General features: G+C 44.2%; 1 protein-coding gene across 1 annotated transcript; it reads left to right on the top strand.

Annotated features, from left to right (window-relative positions):
• Positions 1 to 3217: 3217 nt before the first annotated feature.
• LOC103018852 (tubulin alpha-1B chain) lies at positions 3218 to 6814 on the top strand. Its single transcript, XM_007179293.3, is given in 5 exon segments — positions 3218 to 3377; positions 4787 to 5009; positions 5151 to 5299; positions 5652 to 6595; positions 6597 to 6814. Coding segments are annotated over 5 exon segments (1413 nt in total). The 5' UTR covers positions 3218 to 3374; the 3' UTR covers positions 6691 to 6814.
• The last annotated feature ends 12028 nt before the right edge of the window (positions 6815 to 18842 follow it).

Here is an 18842-nt window from a genome sequence, read left to right on the forward strand (position 1 = left end):
ATCTGTATTTCTCAGTCTATTACAAAAGGGGAAAACTTATCTAATTGTTGGGTTTGCCACCAGAAACCTTGATCTGTTCACAACAATAGTGAACCTTTAGTCCATACTGTAATGAATTTTTTTTCACTTTTCCCAAGTGCTACTGCTGATTTCACCTGGTGTTCCTTGATGACAGCTACAAAGTAAGATTTTTGAAGCTTCCCATTGTTCCACCCCATTAAGCCTCCCTGGTCACCTTAAACAAGAACTTCAAGGAGGCATACATGACTCCAAGTATGCCTCCATAGGGAGAACCTTTCTCCTTTGGGTCAGAATAAGTGCCAGTGAAATGCATGATCAGAGATCTCTCCCGAACATCAGGAGTGCTAGCTGATTCCGCAGCCAAAGCAACAGCAACCCAACAATGACCACTTGACTCGTTGACTAAAGTAATTTTGGATAATTGCATGGCCTTTGATTATCAACTTGCTGAGCAAGGAGGCATTTGTACGACAGCAAATACCACCTGTTGCATATAGATAAGTGCCTCTGGAAAAACAGAAACTCAGTTACACAAAATCAGGGAACAAGCCCATTGGTTACACCTTCCACCTGATGGCCCTTGCCTGGTCTTTTGACCTATTTAGCTGATTACCTTCAGGTGTGGGCTCCTGGCTTAGAACCATCATACAAACTGAACTTATATTAATTTAAATTCTGCTTCACATAATCATTTTTAAGCTTTGTGCCTGTTGCCTGTTAAATCTTTGTAGAAATGACTTACTCAAGAGAGTGACGTTAGCTCAACACTTCAAGATGATCTCCAATGCTTAAGACCTTGGTAAGATATAGAGTTGGTTTTTTTAAAATTTATTTATTTTTTATTTTTATTTTATTTATTTTTGGCTGCGTTGGGTCTTCCTTGCTGTGCGCGGGCTTTCTCTAGTTGCGGAGAGCGGGGGCTACTCTTCATTGTGGTATGCGGGTTTTTCATTGCGGTGGCTTCTCTTGTTGCGGAGCACGGGCTCTAGGCGTGCAGGCTTCAGTAGTTGTGGATCGCAGTCTCCAGAGCGCAGGCTCAGTAGTTGTGGCGCACAGGCTTAGTCGCTCTGCGGCATGTGGGATCTTCCTGGATCAGGGCTTGTCCCCTGCATTGGCAGGCGGATTCTTAACCACTGCGCCACCAGGGAAGCCCCCCTTTTTTTTTTTTTTTTTTTAATATTTATTTATTTATTTATGGCTGTGTTGGGTCTTCGTTTCTGTGCGAGGGCTTTCTCTAGTTGCGGCAAGTGGGGACCACTCTTCATCGCGGTGCGCAGGCCTCTCACTGTCGCGGCCTCTCTTGTTGTGGAGCACAGGCTCCAGACGCGCAGGCTCAGTAGTTGTGGCTCACGGGCCCAGTTGCTCCGCGGCATGTGGGATCTTCCCAGACCAGGGCTCGAACCCGTGTCCCCTGCATTGGCAGGCAGATTCTCAGCCACTGCGCCACCAGGGAAGCCCGGGAAGCCCCTTTTAAGGAAAGGTCTTGATCGAAAGGGGTAAATGTGAACATAAATAAAGGAAACTTCATTTTAAATGGAGTCAGGAAGCCCTAAAGGGGGGACTCTCAATACAGGTAGCACCAGTTGCAGTCTGCATAATCAGCAGGAAAAAGGAAGATAAGAATGTTACTTTTCTTCTGGTACAAGGGAGGATATTTTTACATAGGAATTTCACCTCCTGCCTTTTTTTTTTTTTTTTTTAATTTATTTATTTTTATTTTTGTCTGTGTTGGGTCTTCGTTTCTGTGCGAGGGCTTTCTCCAGTTGTGGCGAGCGGGGGCCACTCTTCATCGCGGTGCGCGGGCCTCTCACTATCGCGGCCTCTCTTGTTGCGGAGCACAGGCTCCAGACGCGCAGGCTCAGTAGTTGTGGCTCACAGGCCTAGTTGCTCTGCGGCATGTGGGATCTTCCCAGACCAGGGCTTGAACCCGTGTCCCCTGCATTGGCAGGCAGACTCTCAACCACTGCGCCACCAGGGAAGCCCTCACCTCTTGCTTTTAAAAGAAGGAAGGAAGATCCCTCCCAGCTCCAGCAACAACACTAACCACCACTTGCAGCCAGAGAGAAACTCAAAATCTTGAACTCTCCTTCTCCAGAGAACTTCTCTTCAAACAGTGCCCCCCCCCAGTTTCCTCCCAAAATCTAATAAAAGCAAGTCACTCTCCTTTGTTCTCTGGATTTGCCTATGATTCCCCATTGCTTGCTTGTCTCAAATTGTGATTCTCTGCTATTCCTGAATAAACCCACCTTGCTGGTAAAATAACTGGTTGCTTTATTTTTGAGGGTAACAATGTATATAAATGTAAAATCACTGTTGTACACTTGAAAGTAATGTAACATTGTCAATTATGCTTCAATTTAAAAAAGTTTTACAAAACTCTAAATAGCACAAGGAATCCCTACTTCCTGAATATCTTTCAGGGTCAATTTCCTCCCTCCCCAAGTTTCTGTCCTCCCTCCCCAAGTTTCTGTCCTCACTCCTTCAATTCAGCTACCAAATTTGAAATGTGTCTTTAAATCTCTCTTTCTAAAAGACCCTAGAGCTGTTTCATAAAGTCGGTTGGTTTAGGTCTAAAAATGGGGCCTACCCTACCCTTTTAACAGCTTAGATGTTCAATGCTTAGGTGCTTACTCTGAATGACTGAAATACTGTTTGGTACCTTTAGTTTAAATAACAAGTAAACCAAATAGAACTATTTTTTCTAAACCTTGCTCCTCCACATAATCAGGTAAATGCTTTCTGAACTGCCTTTAAAGGAAGTGGGAAGAGAAAAACAAAACTCATTGACAAATGGTGACAACGTGAAAATAATCAGCTGAGCTATCTGGACGAGAAGTTTCTCGATTTCATGGTGCTTCATCTTTAAAACTGTGTGGACTTCTTAAATCTTAGGATTCGTCCAAATTAAAGCAATCGAGCACCCATTCCCACGTTGGTTTCTTCCGAACATGCGCCCTTCCCCCCATCCCCATCCCCACCCCACCCCCACCCCCACCCCCGCCCCCGCCCCGCCCTGGCCCTGGCGGTCATGCGCCAAAGACTGCAGCACCGGAGCTCGCGGCCCGCAGGCGCGGTGGACCCCGCCCCGCACGCCCGGCGCGGGGAAGGGCTCGGGGCCAGGAGCCCGCCTCTGCGGCGGCCGAGCCGGGCGCCGAGTGGGTACGCCGGGCCGGGGGTGGGGCCTGCGGCCATGGCACCGCCTGTGCCCGCCAGCCCCTCCCCGGACCGTTACTTAAGTGGCTCCCGCAGCGCCCCCGCCTCAGTGCGTTACTTACCTCGACTCTTAGCTTGTCGAGGACGGTAACCGGGACCCGGTGTCTACTGTTGCCTGCGCCTGCTGACCCGTAGCCACCATGGTGAGTGGACCGCCGGCCTCTCGGGAAAACGGGGAGAAGCGAGCCCGGGGGAGCGCGGAGGGCCTCTAGTTAGAGAGGGCTGGCGCCACCGCTGTCCATTTGGAGGGCGAAGAGCAAGGCGAGGGCCGAGGATGAGAGTAGATAGATCCCGGTTTGTGGAGAACGGCTGGGGCCCGGGAAGAGGGAACGGAGGGAGCCCACCGCCTTTTTTTCTGGGACTCTGGAAGGGGATGGCGGGGCACTAGCTCTCCTTCACCGTGGTTGGGACTCTCATTTAGCCCTTAACTCCTGGGCGCGGTGCCCTCAAGACTGCATTCTTTTCCCGCGCGTTCCCATCCCCCTCTTCCCCCCAGCCTTATGGCGAGCGCGCGCGCGGGCTCTCCCCGCCCTCACTTCCTCCTCAGCACGAAAAGCGGAGGCGGGAAGCAGCTGGACACAAAAGCGCACGCGCGACCGTTACCTTCCCGCCAGGGAGTGGACGGGAGCCCGCCACTGCAGTGTGCGCAGGCGCGCAGCGGCGCTGCAGGTCTATGGCTGAAGGGCGTGTCTCCTGTTACCCTGAGTTCTTTCTTTTAAAAAAATAAAAACGGTAAGATGAATGTGGAGAAGGACTCCTTATCGGTGTACTGCGCTACGCCAGTGTATTAGGGCAGTTAGCTCCCAACAGCCTGTAGAGGCCATCTGTCCCTCCCTGCCCTCTGCTGTGTTAGGAATGCGTGTGGGAGCAGGTGGTAGCGGTGAGGGGTTTTGAGGGAACGGAAATCGGATCTTGGTCCAGATCTGGGCCGCCGATAATCCCCTGCTGCGTCGTGACATGTGGAGGTGCTGGACTGCTCAATGCCTACGGGAAGCGGAGGATGGTTGGCCATGGCTGCGCCTCTGCAGACGTGGCTGTTGAGAGCTTCTGCAGCTGCGCGGCTCCGCGAACCGCGGCGGGGGTGGTGCGCGGGCGCGGGCGCGCGCACCCGGAATTGCTCATTCATCCTTTGCCGCAGAGCCCCACCCCTCGTCCCTGCAGCCAGACATTTCCTCTGCCCTGTTCTGGCCACGTGCTTCCTGTGTTGGGAGCTGCCCAGAAATCTGGCCACCTACTCTAAAATGGGATTCTGGGGCCTGAGCGCTAGATGGATGACCTCCTCCTTATCTTGATCCTCCAAAGGAGGAAGCAATGATTAAGGTCTGTTCTTGATCTGGAAAGAGGCCTTCCCAATTTAGAGGGGAAAAGGAAATTAATTAAAACTAATGGAAATCAAAAGTATAGCTCTTCTCCTAGATTAAGAAAAAAAAGCATTACACTGTAATTCGTATTGAAAGGAAATTTGTAAGATTAAGTTTCCATAAACATTTTGTTCTGCTTCACAGTCACCACTAATTGGTTTTTAATGGTTTTTTTTTCTTCCCTCTCACAGCGTGAGTGCATCTCCATCCACGTTGGCCAGGCTGGTGTCCAGATTGGCAATGCCTGCTGGGAGCTCTACTGCCTGGAACACGGCATCCAGCCTGATGGCCAGATGCCAAGTGACAAGACTATTGGGGGAGGAGATGACTCCTTCAACACCTTCTTCAGTGAGACAGGCGCTGGCAAGCATGTGCCCAGGGCAGTGTTTGTAGACCTGGAACCCACGGTCATTGGTGAGTTGACCTCAGTAACCCCAATGAGATCCTGGGGGTCTGGGACAGGAGGTGTGTCCTGGGGCTCCATTGATGCCCTGGGGTCGAGCAGACTTGTGCAGGTTGTTAGTGATGGGTGGCTGCTTCGTTTTCCTTTTCCAGATGAAGTTCGCACTGGCACCTACCGCCAGCTCTTCCACCCTGAGCAGCTCATCACAGGCAAGGAAGATGCTGCCAATAACTATGCCCGAGGTCACTACACCATTGGCAAGGAGATCATTGACCTCGTCTTGGACCGAATTCGGAAACTGGTATGTTTATTCTCAAGAATAAAGTAAATTAACCTAAGGGAGATATTTGGAATATGCTCTTTTTTTCACACAGAATTGAAATGTAATAGTGAGGTTAATTATTCCTTTAAAGTTTTTTTTAAAGTTCAGTTAAAATATGAACTATTTGATGTCATTTTATAAATATTAATAAAGATTTTTGATAAAGAAATGCTGAGTAAGGAAGGTCTACATTTAAAAGAAAACTGTTTCTTGTCAAAATATGATCTAAATCTTTGTAATTAATATGAAAAGTGAAAATATTTACTATGATTACTATGATGGTATCACAAAGAGCAATAACTATGTTTTTTCTACTCCTCTTTTCTAACAGGCTGACCAGTGCACAGGTCTTCAGGGCTTCTTGGTTTTCCACAGCTTTGGCGGGGGAACTGGTTCCGGGTTCACCTCCCTGCTGATGGAACGTCTCTCTGTCGATTATGGCAAGAAGTCCAAGCTGGAGTTCTCCATTTACCCAGCCCCTCAGGTTTCCACAGCTGTAGTTGAGCCCTACAACTCCATCCTCACTACCCACACCACCCTGGAGCACTCTGATTGTGCCTTCATGGTAGACAATGAGGCCATCTATGACATCTGTCGTAGAAACCTCGATATTGAGCGCCCAACCTACACGAATCTTAACCGCCTTATTAGCCAGATTGTGTCCTCCATCACCGCTTCCCTGAGGTTTGATGGAGCCCTGAATGTTGATCTGACAGAATTCCAGACCAACCTGGTGCCCTATCCCCGCATCCACTTCCCTCTGGCCACATATGCCCCTGTTATCTCTGCTGAGAAAGCCTACCATGAACAGCTTTCTGTAGCAGAGATCACCAATGCTTGCTTTGAGCCAGCCAACCAGATGGTGAAATGCGACCCTCGCCATGGTAAATACATGGCTTGCTGCCTGTTGTACCGTGGTGACGTGGTTCCCAAAGATGTCAATGCTGCCATTGCCACCATCAAGACCAAGCGCAGCATCCAGTTTGTGGACTGGTGCCCCACTGGCTTCAAAGTTGGCATTAATTACCAGCCTCCCACTGTGGTACCTGGTGGAGACCTGGCCAAAGTACAGCGAGCTGTGTGCATGCTGAGCAACACCACAGCCATCGCTGAGGCCTGGGCTCGCCTGGACCACAAGTTTGACCTGATGTATGCCAAGCGTGCCTTTGTACACTGGTACGTGGGTGAGGGCATGGAGGAAGGAGAGTTTTCTGAGGCTCGTGAGGACATGGCTGCCCTTGAGAAGGATTATGAGGAGGTTGGTGTGGATTCTGTTGAAGGAGAGGGAGAGGAAGAAGGAGAAGAGTACTAATTACCATTCCTTTCAGCCCTGCAGCATGTCATATGCAGAACTTCAGCTTCGACATTAGCTGACAGGAGTAAAAGCTTTCTGACTAGATTGTCTTCACTTTCAACTGTGATCATGTATTGCTTTTCCATGTGTGCCTGTAAGATTTTTGTCATGTCTGAAAAGTAAAGGCTTTAAGAAAGAAAGTTCTGTGCTTCTAAATTGGTTTCTCCAATTCAAGATGTGCTACCACTCCTACACCTGAAAGTCTCTGCAACAGGGTGGTAATATCAAGGATTTCACTCGAGAAATCTCTGTGGGGGGAAGGAGCACATTGGTCTGGAAAAACAAGAGCTGGATTCTGAAACTGGTCTGTTAACTTCACCTCAACCAATATTTTTTGTTTTCAGATGTACAATCTAATTTTTAAAAAATTTTTATTGGAGTATAGTTGATTTACAATGGTGTGTTTCAGGTGTATAGCAGAGTGAATCAGTTACACATACATCCACTCTTAGATCAACCAGTGTTGAAATCCAGGTCAGGGGGCTTGGGAAAATGTAAATTCAGATGAGAGTGGTTTTGCTAATCTAGATCTTGAAGTTATTGGGTAATTACAAGTTAGGTATGGGAAGTAGTTTTTAATATGCTACATATACCACTGCTGTTTAAAGAGGCCTGCTAATCTATCAATGGAACAGAAAAATCTTAGTGACCCTTGAACAGGTAAACATCAGGCTGGAGAACATTTGAGCAGGAAGATGTAAAAGCTGTTTCCCACCTGTAGGGAGGATGGGAGAAGAAAAGTTGCAGGATCAGAATTCTGGTGATCAAAAATCCTAGTATAGAAAAAAAAAATGGGGAGTAAGCTATGTGCATGTGTGGGAAAGCGGCTGAGTGGCTGCTTTAGGAGGGACGAAATGGCAACATTTGCAAAGGTTAGGTTAAAAGTTTACAGTTTAAAGCACTTGGCATAGTTTACATTATTTCCAGTATATAGTTTGGCTACATCTAAAGTTGACTATAGAGATAGGTTAAATCCTCTTTGCATCTCATTTGCCTCCGAGAAGATGTACATTTCAAATTCAGGAAGCACAGGGGTTATTAAGGTCTGAAGACATTGATGTTTTGGTTTAAGAGTAGAGAAGACCAAAGTTTTATCAGTTTTTTCCCTAGTCCATAAATCCTATAAACTTAAAAATAGCTGTCCTCAACTTGAAAAATCTAGACTTTTCAGAGAGAAAGCTCAGTTGGGTGGCACGGCAACACACATAGCCAGATACCACAGGTCCCAGGGGAAGGCAGATCCCAGGGCTTTAAAGCGCTGAGGGGAACCCTAACAGAATTAGTGACCAAATGCAGATAGGATTTTGAGTTACTGTTGAACTCTCAAAGACCATCTTGAGAGATGACTAAAGAACCCTTGAAAAGTCGCTCTCCGTTCTTTTCTGCAATGCAAGAGGGAAAGAACTAGGCTGGAGCCTGGGAAACGAAAAAACAGAAGGGCTTTTCAGGAAAAGCACACACTAGGTATCCAGTGTGCCACGGTCTGAGGCGCAAGGCAGGGGCAGGATAGAGAAGAAGCCAGGGTTTCAACTATATCTAATGTTTTATTTTTATTTTGTTTTTGGGGGGAGGGGTGTTTGTATTTTTAAGAAAAGGTCTGTAGTAAATAAAGCATTATGACTGGGTGGTAGGTACATAGATGTTTGCAATGCCGTTATCTATTGTCCAAAAACTTTGTGGCTTAATGTATGTATATAAAAAAGAAAAAACTATGTATATATTTTTATATGTAAAATCTCATGCAGTTTCTGAGGGTCAGGAATTCAGGAGCACTTTAGCTGGATGGTTGTGACTCAGGATTTCTCATAAGGTTTCAGTAAAGGTGTTGACTGAGGGTGCAGTTATCTGAATGCTTGATTGGAGCTGGAGGTTTCATTTCCAAGGTGGTTCACTCATATGCCTGGCAAGTTAGTGCTGGTTGTTGGCAGGTGGCCTTAGTTCTTCACCACGTGGACCTCTCCATAGGACTGCTTGAGTGTCCTCATGACATGGGAGCAGTCTTCCCCCAGAGTGAGCTAAGAAAAGGTAAGTTGAATACCACAAAGTCTTATGACCTAACCTCGAAAGTCACACTCATTTCTACAATATCCTGTCCGTTACACATGTCAGTCCTATTCAATGTGGGAGGAAACTACACAATGATAGGAGGCAAGTATCAGTGGGAGTTATATACAAAACCCTAAGGGTTAATGTTTCTATCAAATAGAATACCAATTATCCTTTTTTCCTGTATGCTTGAAATATTTCATTTTTTAAAAGAGGAAACCTATAGAGGGAAGGGATTTTCCATTTTCTACAATTCAAACTCCAATTTCAGTGTCTGGTTGTTTTTTAGAACAAACACCTCCTATCTACACTCCTAAACTATCCAGTCCCCTTTATACCCTAGTTATTTGGTTGTTGATCTGACTTGCTGCTGAAATTCAGTATTTCCCTCTGTCCCCTCTGTTCCCATTCATCTTATAGGTCAAGATGATATCTAGCAGGTACTAGTAGTCAAAGCCTTTGGTAATATGAGATATTCAGTGTGGGACATGGGGTTGGGGTGTGGGAAAAGGCTATATTGAAATGCCGAGGCAACCAGGAAATGCCATCAAGCGTTCCTTTGGTGGGGGGTTTGAGAGTATTATTATCTACATCTCTGCCCCAGCAGCAGTCACAGTGCCTGGTAAGGTTTAGGGCTCACAGGGTACTTTAATGGAAGTAAAAATAAATAATGATTATTTATTTCACTCTTAAGCCAGATTCTTTATTGCTCTCTTTAATATAAACAGCAAACTCTAGGGTTTTGTAAAACACATTCACATTCTTACCAGGCCCAAGTCTCTTTTAGCACCCTCTGAGAAATTGAGCCTCAGGGTAGAGAGGCCTTGGAAACAGATTGACTGAGACACTTGATTCCTTGTTCTGTCACTAGTCGGGCTCTCTGAACCTTCTGGGCCTATTTCCCCTTTTGCACTATAGAGTTCCATCCTGTCTTTCTCCAGGTGTGTGGGGAGTTGAGGGGTGGCAAATAGGGCAATCAAATCTGGAAGGACTTGTAAGCTTAGAGTTGTGTGTCAAAGCTTGGGAAGTGAGGCGCAGGGTACCCCAGGACTTGACAGCTCTGCTCAGCAGGACACCAGAGCCACTGCCAAGGAAGAATGAACCATTTATTTAGAAAAGAAATAGAAAGAAATAAAGCTCAAGGAGGGTTTACTTAGAGATGGCGAGGGTGATGATACTGGTAATAATGATTATTAACCTTAACAACATCAACACCTTCAATTTATACCCACCCACATTTAAAATTTTTTTTTAAATTTATTTATAATTATTTATGTTTGGTTGCATTGGGTCTTCACTGCTACGGGTGGGCTTTCTCTAGTTGTGTCGAGCAGGGGCTGCTCTTCGTTGTGGTGTGCGGGCTTCTCTGCGGTGGCTTCTCTTGTGGCGGAGCACAGGCTCTAGGCGCATGGGCTTCAGTAGTTGTGGCATGTGGGCTCAGTAGTTGTGGCTCGCAGGCTCTAGAGCACAGGCTCAGTAGGTGTGGTGCACAGGCTTAGTTGCTCTGCAGCATGTGGGATCTTCCCAGACCAGGGCTCGAACCCATGTCCCCTGCATTGGTAGGCAGATTCTTAACCACTGCGCCACCAGGGAAGTCCACATTTTACAAAATTTTAACACCATAATATAATGCTTAAGTGCCTTCACAACCCAGCATTCTCAGCCTCACTGAGGTGACCTTAAAATGGGAGGAGCCCACTACTTCGTGTTTTACAGAGGACAGATTCAATTGGCAGGGAAGAAAGGAAGTGATACCACAGCCCTGGTCCTGCCCTGTAGGACCAGGTTCCTTAAATATTGCCTGCCAAAAAGTCACAAGAAATAGGGGTCTTTTAGCCCTATGGAGGACCAGGGCTATGATTTAGGGACATGCTCAGAATAAGAGTTTGAGGGAGGGAGGAGAGAGATGCCATTTTCCCCTCCCATTCCCATCAAATTCCTGGCAAATTCTTTAATGCCCTGCAGATGGCACCACTGACAAGGAGTTCTCTGCCCAGAAAAGTCAAGCTCAGATTTGTGAACTCTGCTCTCCCTGTCACTTTGGAGCTGAGCCTAAAAGATACACCACAAACAGGAAGTGACTGACCTGGCATTCACGGGCTTGTCACTTTTTGTTCTGTCCATTCCTGGAGGCAGCTGAGCCTCCTGCTAGGCCGCTGTGAATCAGTCAGCCACAGGAATCCCCACACTGTTGGAGCTCTTGACTTCAGCTCCTGCCTCTAGGGTGCTTCCCAGGGTGGAATGAGTTTAAAAATATGGCCTTGAGGTCAACATGTAATAATGGAGGAGCATGTTGCCAGATCAAACTGAACTCAATACTGATACAAAATTAATAACCACCCGATGATGTGGACATCATCATGTAGATACTGATATCACTGTGTTTCAGGGGCCAGCTTCTTCCTCTCTGCCAAAATAAATACCTTACCCCACCCATCCATCCCTCAACTGACCAACCCATCTCCCAACTGACAGCCTGCTGTATGTTACTGTGTCCAGCAGTGATGGAATCAAGCCCATCACCTCATTCCTGGGGCCTTCGAACACTCTTCTCTCTGCCTATAATACCTTTTACAACCATAACTGATCCCACCACTTTTGCCCAGTTAACTCATACTCTCTTCCTTTGACGATGAAAACCCAAGTGTCTCCTATTCAAGGCCTTGAAGGCTAGGTAAGACTAGGTCAGATTCTCCATTATATATTTTCATAGTGTAAGAATTAATTTTGAGCAAAAGCAGATTTATACTTTTAACTCTGAAAGCTAGAGGTGACTGTCCCTATACTACCTTCCTTTTTTCCCCAGGCCCAAAGATTTAAGATGCCTCAGGAAGACACTATAGGGTGGACAGTGGCATCAAATGGAGGTAGAAGGGAAAGCTGCTGTTCTGTTCTAAAGATTCTTCATAAATAATATCCTTCAGGGACTTCCCTGGTGGTCCAGTGGCTAAGACACCATGCTCCCAATGCAGGGGGCCCGGGTTTGATCCCTGGTCAGGGAAGTAGATCCCACATGCCACAACTAAGAGTTTGCATGCTGCAACTAAAAGATCCCACATGCTTCAACAAAGATCCCTCATGACGCAACCTAGACCCAGTGCAGCCAAATAAATAGTTAAAAAAAAAAAAAAAGTCCTTCAGCCTCTCTCTGGCCCAGCTTTAAGGTCTCAGCTCTAATGTCTCATGATACTAGCATGCAGGAACTTCTACTGGCTCACATTGATCAAATGCATGTGTTCCATGAGTGAAGGTGTGACCCAGCTGCCAGAACAGGCTGATGTCACCTTAGACATTCCTTCTATACAACACTGTGTAAAGCTAGGCAAGTGAGCGATTCCACCATCCTCTTCACTGGTCACCCTACTATGCAAATTGTTACCCAGTTCTGGACACCTCAGGAAGGAAATGGACAGACAAGTGAGTTTCCTCCAAGGGGTAAGTAGAATGGCAACGGGTACTGGGTAAAGCAACTCAGAGAAATGAGGATGTTTAGATTACAAGAGAAACCCATGAAGAGTTGCTGTCCAGAAATGGCAGCAGGCTCACTCCTTAAAACCCAGAGAGCACAGTAAAGGATGAGGAAGAACATTGCAGCTCACTTTGTAATAATTAGCTAGGCCCAACAATGGACCACAGTGCCATCCATGTCATGAAGGACAAACAGGAAGAACTGAAGGCTTCTAATATCCTTCTAAGATTCCCAGAGTCTAAGATTTCACAAATTTTCCTGGTGTCTCAAGCCAATCTTTAATTATGACTATTCTCTCAAGTATTTTTGGAGAAGTCAGAGATAGGTAGGAACAAAGGAACAGAATCTCTCAAAACATGTTTCTTAAACCCTTTCTCTCACCCCTGCCAACAACAAAAACAACGAAAGTTCTCAGACCCAGAGAGGCCTTGCCTAATGGGAACCTCTGGTTTTCTGGCTTCCCTGGCAGCCTAGACAAGAGGGCAATTCCAAAGTTGCTGGTCTATCTCTAGGAATTAGTCCAATTTCCATCAGAGATAAGGAAGAAAGTTTATAGTCTTAGTTTGGACTGCTATAACAAAATACCATAGATCAGATAGTATAAACAACAAACATTTATTTCTCAAAGATTTGGAGACTGGTAAATCCAAGATCAAGGTGCTAGCAGATTCAGTGTCAAGTAAGAGCCCTCTTCCTGGCTTGCAGATGGCTGACGGTCTTCTTGCTGCGTCCTCATGTGGAGAAGAGAAAAAAACTTTACTCCCTTCCTCTTCTTATAAAGATGATAATCCCAGGACTTCCCTCACGGTCCAGTGGTTAAGACTCCACACTCCCAATGCAGGGGGCATGGGTTCAAGCCCTGGTGGGAGATCCTGCAGCAGTGGTCCCCCCCAAAAAAAGAAAAAAGATAATCCCATCATGAGGGCTGTACCTCTTGACCTCATCTAAACCTGATTACCTCCCAAAGGCCTCACCTCCTAATACATCACATTGAGGGTTAGAGTTTTAACATATAAGTTTTGGGGGGACATATTCAGTCCATGGTATTCTTAGAGTGAGCAGGAATTTTTCCGTATTTATTGTGTTTTCTGTGGGAAAATTAGGACATGTAGGTAAGCAAAGAGAAAATGAAAATAACCTATAATCTGAATGAAAAGTTTTTGAAGTTTTCATTTAAAGAAAAGAGCAACTTTTCCTAATGCCCCTTTCTGTCCCTCTCCCATCCCAGTCACCTCTGGGATGGGTGGCCCTGGGCCTTCTGTCTGCTCCTCTCAAAGTGCTGTTCAGCAATAAGTCTTCATCATTTGGAAGCTCAAAGGTAGCCCCACAGGAAGGAGCAGAACAGTGAGCCCTTTAGATACAAATGGAAGGTACCAGGGTTCTTGAGGATACTGAAGTTCAAGTTTTAGCCTTCTATTACACTAAGTATCTAAGCAGTAATGAAGGGAATACAGAACTAGGGGGGTATATCTACTAAGAGGCAACTGCAGAATACTGGGAAAAAAGGAGGCTTTGGAGTCAGAGAGACCAAGTTCAAATCCCAGTTACACCACTTACTATTGTAGGTCCTTGTACAAGATACTTAATCTGTTTGAACTGTTTCCTCATCTATTAAAATAAATAAATAAAGTCTATTTTGTAGGATCCTTGTGACACCAAATAAACTAATCTTTGTAAAGTATCTGTTAATGCTTAGCACTTACAGGAGGCTCAGTCTGGATTAGTTCCCTTCCCTGTGTTGCTTGAGGACATTGAAATTTACTCTCCACAGTCAAGATGGCCCCTTCCCTACTAAGAATAGGTAACTTATCTCCTGGACAGATCAAATCCACAAACATTGTTTCAAGTGTTCACTGGGAGAACTGCACTGGGTTAAGAACTGGTGTTGGAATGGAAGGGGTGAATTAGAAGCCAAACACAGGTTTCCAACTCTCTAAGGGGAGAGGAAAGGAGAAAACACATAAATGGTGGTAAAGTTAAACAACACAAAAGATTTAAATAACACCTCAAGGTAATGAATGGTCCGAGACGGTGCATATATGTCTAACTGGTCACTGAACTATACAACTGGATGTTGCTTCGGGAGTTTAGAAAAGGGGGAAATCCCTTCAAGAAAAGATGGAAGAAAAGATATTTGGGTTGAGGCTTGGAAGTACATAGGATTTGGACAAAGGGAGATTTGGTAAGTTTATTATTATTATTATTATTATTATTATTATTATTTACTTATTCAGATTGATTTCAATCTATTTTGTTAACCAGATTGTCTTTTTAAAAATTTAATTTTATTTATTTTTTTATACAGCAGGTTCTTATTAGTTATCTATTTTATACATATTAGTGTATACATGTCAATCCCAATCTCCCAATTCATCCCACCACCACCACACCACCACCATCCCCCCTTGGTGTCCATATGTTTGTTCTCTACATCTGTGTCTCTATTTCTGCCTTGCAAACCGGTTCATCTGTACCGTTTTTCTAGATTCCACATATATGCGTTAATATGCAATATTTGTTTTTCTATTTCCGACTTATTGCACTCTGTATGACAGTCTCTAGGTCCATCCACATCTCTACAAATGACCCAATTTTGTTCCTTTTTATGGCTGAGTAATATTTCATTGTATATATATGTACTACATCTTTATCCGTTCGTCTGTTGATGGGCATTTAGGTTGCTTCCATGACCTGGCTGTTGTAAATAGTGCTGCAGTGAACATTGGGGTGCATGTATCTTTTTGAATTATGGTTTTCTCTGGGTATATGCCCAGTAGTGGGATTGCTGGATCATATGGTAATTCTATTTTTAGTTTTTTAAGGAACCTCCATACTGGTCTCCATAGTGGCTGTATCAATTTACATTCCCACCAACAGTGCAAGAGGGTTCCCTTTTCTCCACACCCTCTCCAGCATTTGTTGTTTGTAGATTTTCTGATGATGCCCATTCTAACTGGTGTGAGGTGATAACTCATTGTAGTTTTGATTTGCATTTCTCTAATAATTAGTGATGTTGAACATCTTTTAATGTGCCTCTTGGCCATCTGTATGTCTTCTTTGGAGAAATGTCTATTTAGGTCTTCTGCCCATTTTTTGATTGGGTTGTTTGTTTTTTTAGTATTGAGCTGCATGAGCTGTTTATATATTTTGGAGATTAATCCTTTGTCCGTTGATTCGTTTGCAAATATTTTCTCCCATTCTGCGCGTTGTCTTTTTGTCTTGTTTATAGTTTCCTTTGCTGTGCAAAAGCTTTGAAGTTTCATTAGGTCCCATTTGTTTATTTTTGTTTTTATTTCCATTACTCTAGGAGGTGGGTCAAAAAAGATTGTGCTGTGATTTATGTCAAAGAGTGTTCTTCCTATGTTTTCCTCTAAGAGTTTTATAGTGTCCAGTCTTACATTTAGGTCTTTAATCCATTTTGAGTTTATTTTTGTGTATGGTGTTAGGGAGTGTTCTAATTTCATTCTTTTACATGTAGTTGTCCAGTTTTCCCAGCACCACTTATTGAAGAGACTGTCTTTTCTCCATCATATATCCTTGCCTCCTTTGTCATAGATTAGTTGACCATAGGTGTGTGGGTTTATCTCTGGGCTTTCTATCCTGTTCCATTGATCTATATTTCTGTTTTTGTGCCAGTACCATATTGTCTTGATTACTGTAGCTTTGTAGTATAGTCTGAAGTCAGGGAGTCTGATTCCTCCAGCTCCATTTTTTTCCCTCAAGACTGCTTTTGCTATTCGGGGTCTTTTGTGTCTCCATGCAAATTTTAAGTTTTTTTTGTTCTAGTTCTGTAAAAAATGCCATTTGATAGGGATTGCATTGAATTTGTAGATTGCTTTGGGAAGTATAGTCATTTTCACAATATTTATTCTTCCAATCCAAGAACATGGTATATCTCTCCATCTGTTTCTGTCATCTTTGATTTCTTTCAACAGGGTCTTACAGTTTTCTGAGTACAGGCCTTTTACCTCCTTAGGTAGGTTTATTCCTAGGTGTTTTATTCTTTTTGTTGCAATGGTGAATGGGATTGTTTCCTTAATTTCTCTTTCTGATCTTTCATTATTAGTGTATAGGAATGCAAGAGATTTCTGTGCATTAATTTTGTATCCTGCAACTTTACGAGATTTGGTAAGTTTAAAAAGAGAATGTGTAGTGTCTTTTTGCATAGTGTTCTGAGTGGTAATTTAGTAAACAAAAGCTTTCACCAATTCTAAACATAGGCAATGGAAAAAAGTTATTGTGCTTCCAATGGATTTGTAAACAAGGACTCAAGGACCTGTGGGCAAATAAATCAGATTGCTGCTGGGCTCAAAACTACTTTCTCAAGGGAAGTCTTCTAGATTCTTTCTCTCAGTTCTGAGCTCAAGTTTGTCTTATACTATGAGGTTTCCGGTTTATTTGTTTATTGATATTTTGCCTCTTAAAGTTCACTTCAGTTGTACATTCTGGATGATGATAAGTCTTTAAGCAGAGTTTATGTTAGCCAACTGTTGAAAGAATCAGATGTAATAGTCTGTGACTTGGGTGAGGTCACAGCACTTTGTAAACTGTAAAGGACTGTGAGCATTAGATTCATAGATTTGGAAGTAATCTTAAGGGTCTTCTAGTTTTGCAAATGAGATCAAGCATAGCCCAGGATGACAGTGCTAGAACCAGAACTCAGCTCTTCTGATAATTAGCAATGCCTGCCATCTTTCTCACTACATTTACCAATATTTGAGCGCCTACATGAATTAGGCATGGGGCTAAGAGCTAAGGAAATAACCACGTTCAAAACAAATATGATTATTTCCCTTTAGGAGCCTATACGGGGGAAACAAACAAATGCAAACAAATTAAATTATGGCAACTTGTGATAAATGAAATTACAAAAATAGGTTGCTTTAGATAAGGCAGTGGGGTAACATTTAAGCTCAAACCTGAAGGAGACCAGAGCCAACCAAAAGTGAATTGGGAAGAAGCAGGGGAAGGGGAGAGCTCTTCCAGGCAGAGGAAACAGCAACCGCAGAGCCCTGGGGGAGGAAGGAGTTTCGCAGGGTCCACCAGGAACTGACCAAAGGTCAGGGTGAAGATGATGCCAAGTTGAAGCAGTAGAGAGGTGCTAGCTCACAGGTCACAAACTCAAATGCACAGCTGGGCTGACAAGGGCATTTTGTTCAAGTTTATTAAAAATTCTGTGAGCCAAACAAAACACAGCATGTCTAATGCAGCCCAGAGGCCACCATTTTGTAATCCCTGAGGGCCTTTTTTTTTTTTAACATCTTTATTGGAGTATAATTGCTTTACAATGGTGTGTTAGTTTCTGCTTTATAACAAAGTGAATCAGTTATACATATACGTATGTTCCCATATCTCTTCCCTCTTGCATCTCCCTCCCTCCCATCCTCCCTATCCCACCCCTCTAGGTGGTCACAAAGCACAGAGCTGATCTCCCTGTGCTATGTGGCTGCTTCCCACTAGCTATCTATTTTACGTTTGGTAGTGTATATGTGTCCATGCCACTCTCTCACTTTGTCACATCTTACCCTTCCCCCTCCCCATATCCTCAAATCCATTCTCTAGTAGGTGTGTGTCTTTATTCCCGTCTTGCCACTAGGTTCTTCATGACCTTTTTTTTTTTTTCCCCTTAGATTCCATATATATGTGTTAGCATACTGTATTTGTTTTTCTCTTTCTGACTTACTTCACCCTGTATGACAGACTCTAACTCCATCCACCTCACTACAAATAACTCCATTTCGTTTCTTTTTATGGCTGAGTAATATTCCATTGTATATATGTGCCACGTCTTCTTTATCCATTCATCCAATGATGGACATTTAGGTTGCTTCCATGTCCTGGCTATTGTAAATAGAGCTGCAATGAACATTGGGGTACATGACTCTTTTTTTTTTTTTTAATGTTTCTTCTGATTTTTTTTTAAATTTCTTTTTAAATTAATTAATTAATTTATTTTTTATTTTATGGCTGTGTTGGGTCTGCGTTTCTGTGCGAGGGCTTTCTCTAGTTGTGGCAAGCGGGGGCCACTCTTCATCGCGGTGCGCGGGCCTCTCACTATCGCGGCCTCTCTTGTTGCGGAGCACAGGCTCCAGATGCGCAGGCTCAGTAATTGTGGCTCACGGGCCCAGTTGCTCCGTGGCATGTGGGATCTTCCCAGACCAGGGCTCGAACCCGTGTCCCCTGCATTGGCAGGCAGATTCTCAACCACTGCGCCACCAGGGAAGCCCACATGACTCTTTTTGAATTATGGTTTTCTCAGGGTATATGCCCAGTAGTGGGATTGCTGGGTCGTATGGTAGTTCTATTTTTAGTTTTTTAAGGAACCTCCATACTGTTCTCCATAGTGGCTGTATCAATTTACATTCCCACCAACAGTGCAAGAGTGTTCCCTTTTCTCCACACCCTCTCCAGCATTTATTGTTTCTAGATTTTTTGATGATGTCTATTCTGACCGGTGTGAGATGATATCTCATTGTAGTTTTGATTTGCATTTCTCTAATGATTAATGATGTTGAGCATTCTTTCATCTGTTTGTTGGCAATCTGTATATCTTCTTTGGAGAAATGTCTATTTAGGTCTTCTGCCCATTTTTGGATTGGGTTGTTCGTTTTTTTGTTATTGAGCTGCATGAGCTGCTTGTAAATTTTGGAGAT

This window comes from Balaenoptera acutorostrata, chromosome 11, assembly GCF_949987535.1.
Source record: "Balaenoptera acutorostrata chromosome 11, mBalAcu1.1, whole genome shotgun sequence".
Taxonomy (NCBI): domain Eukaryota; kingdom Metazoa; phylum Chordata; class Mammalia; order Artiodactyla; family Balaenopteridae; genus Balaenoptera; species Balaenoptera acutorostrata.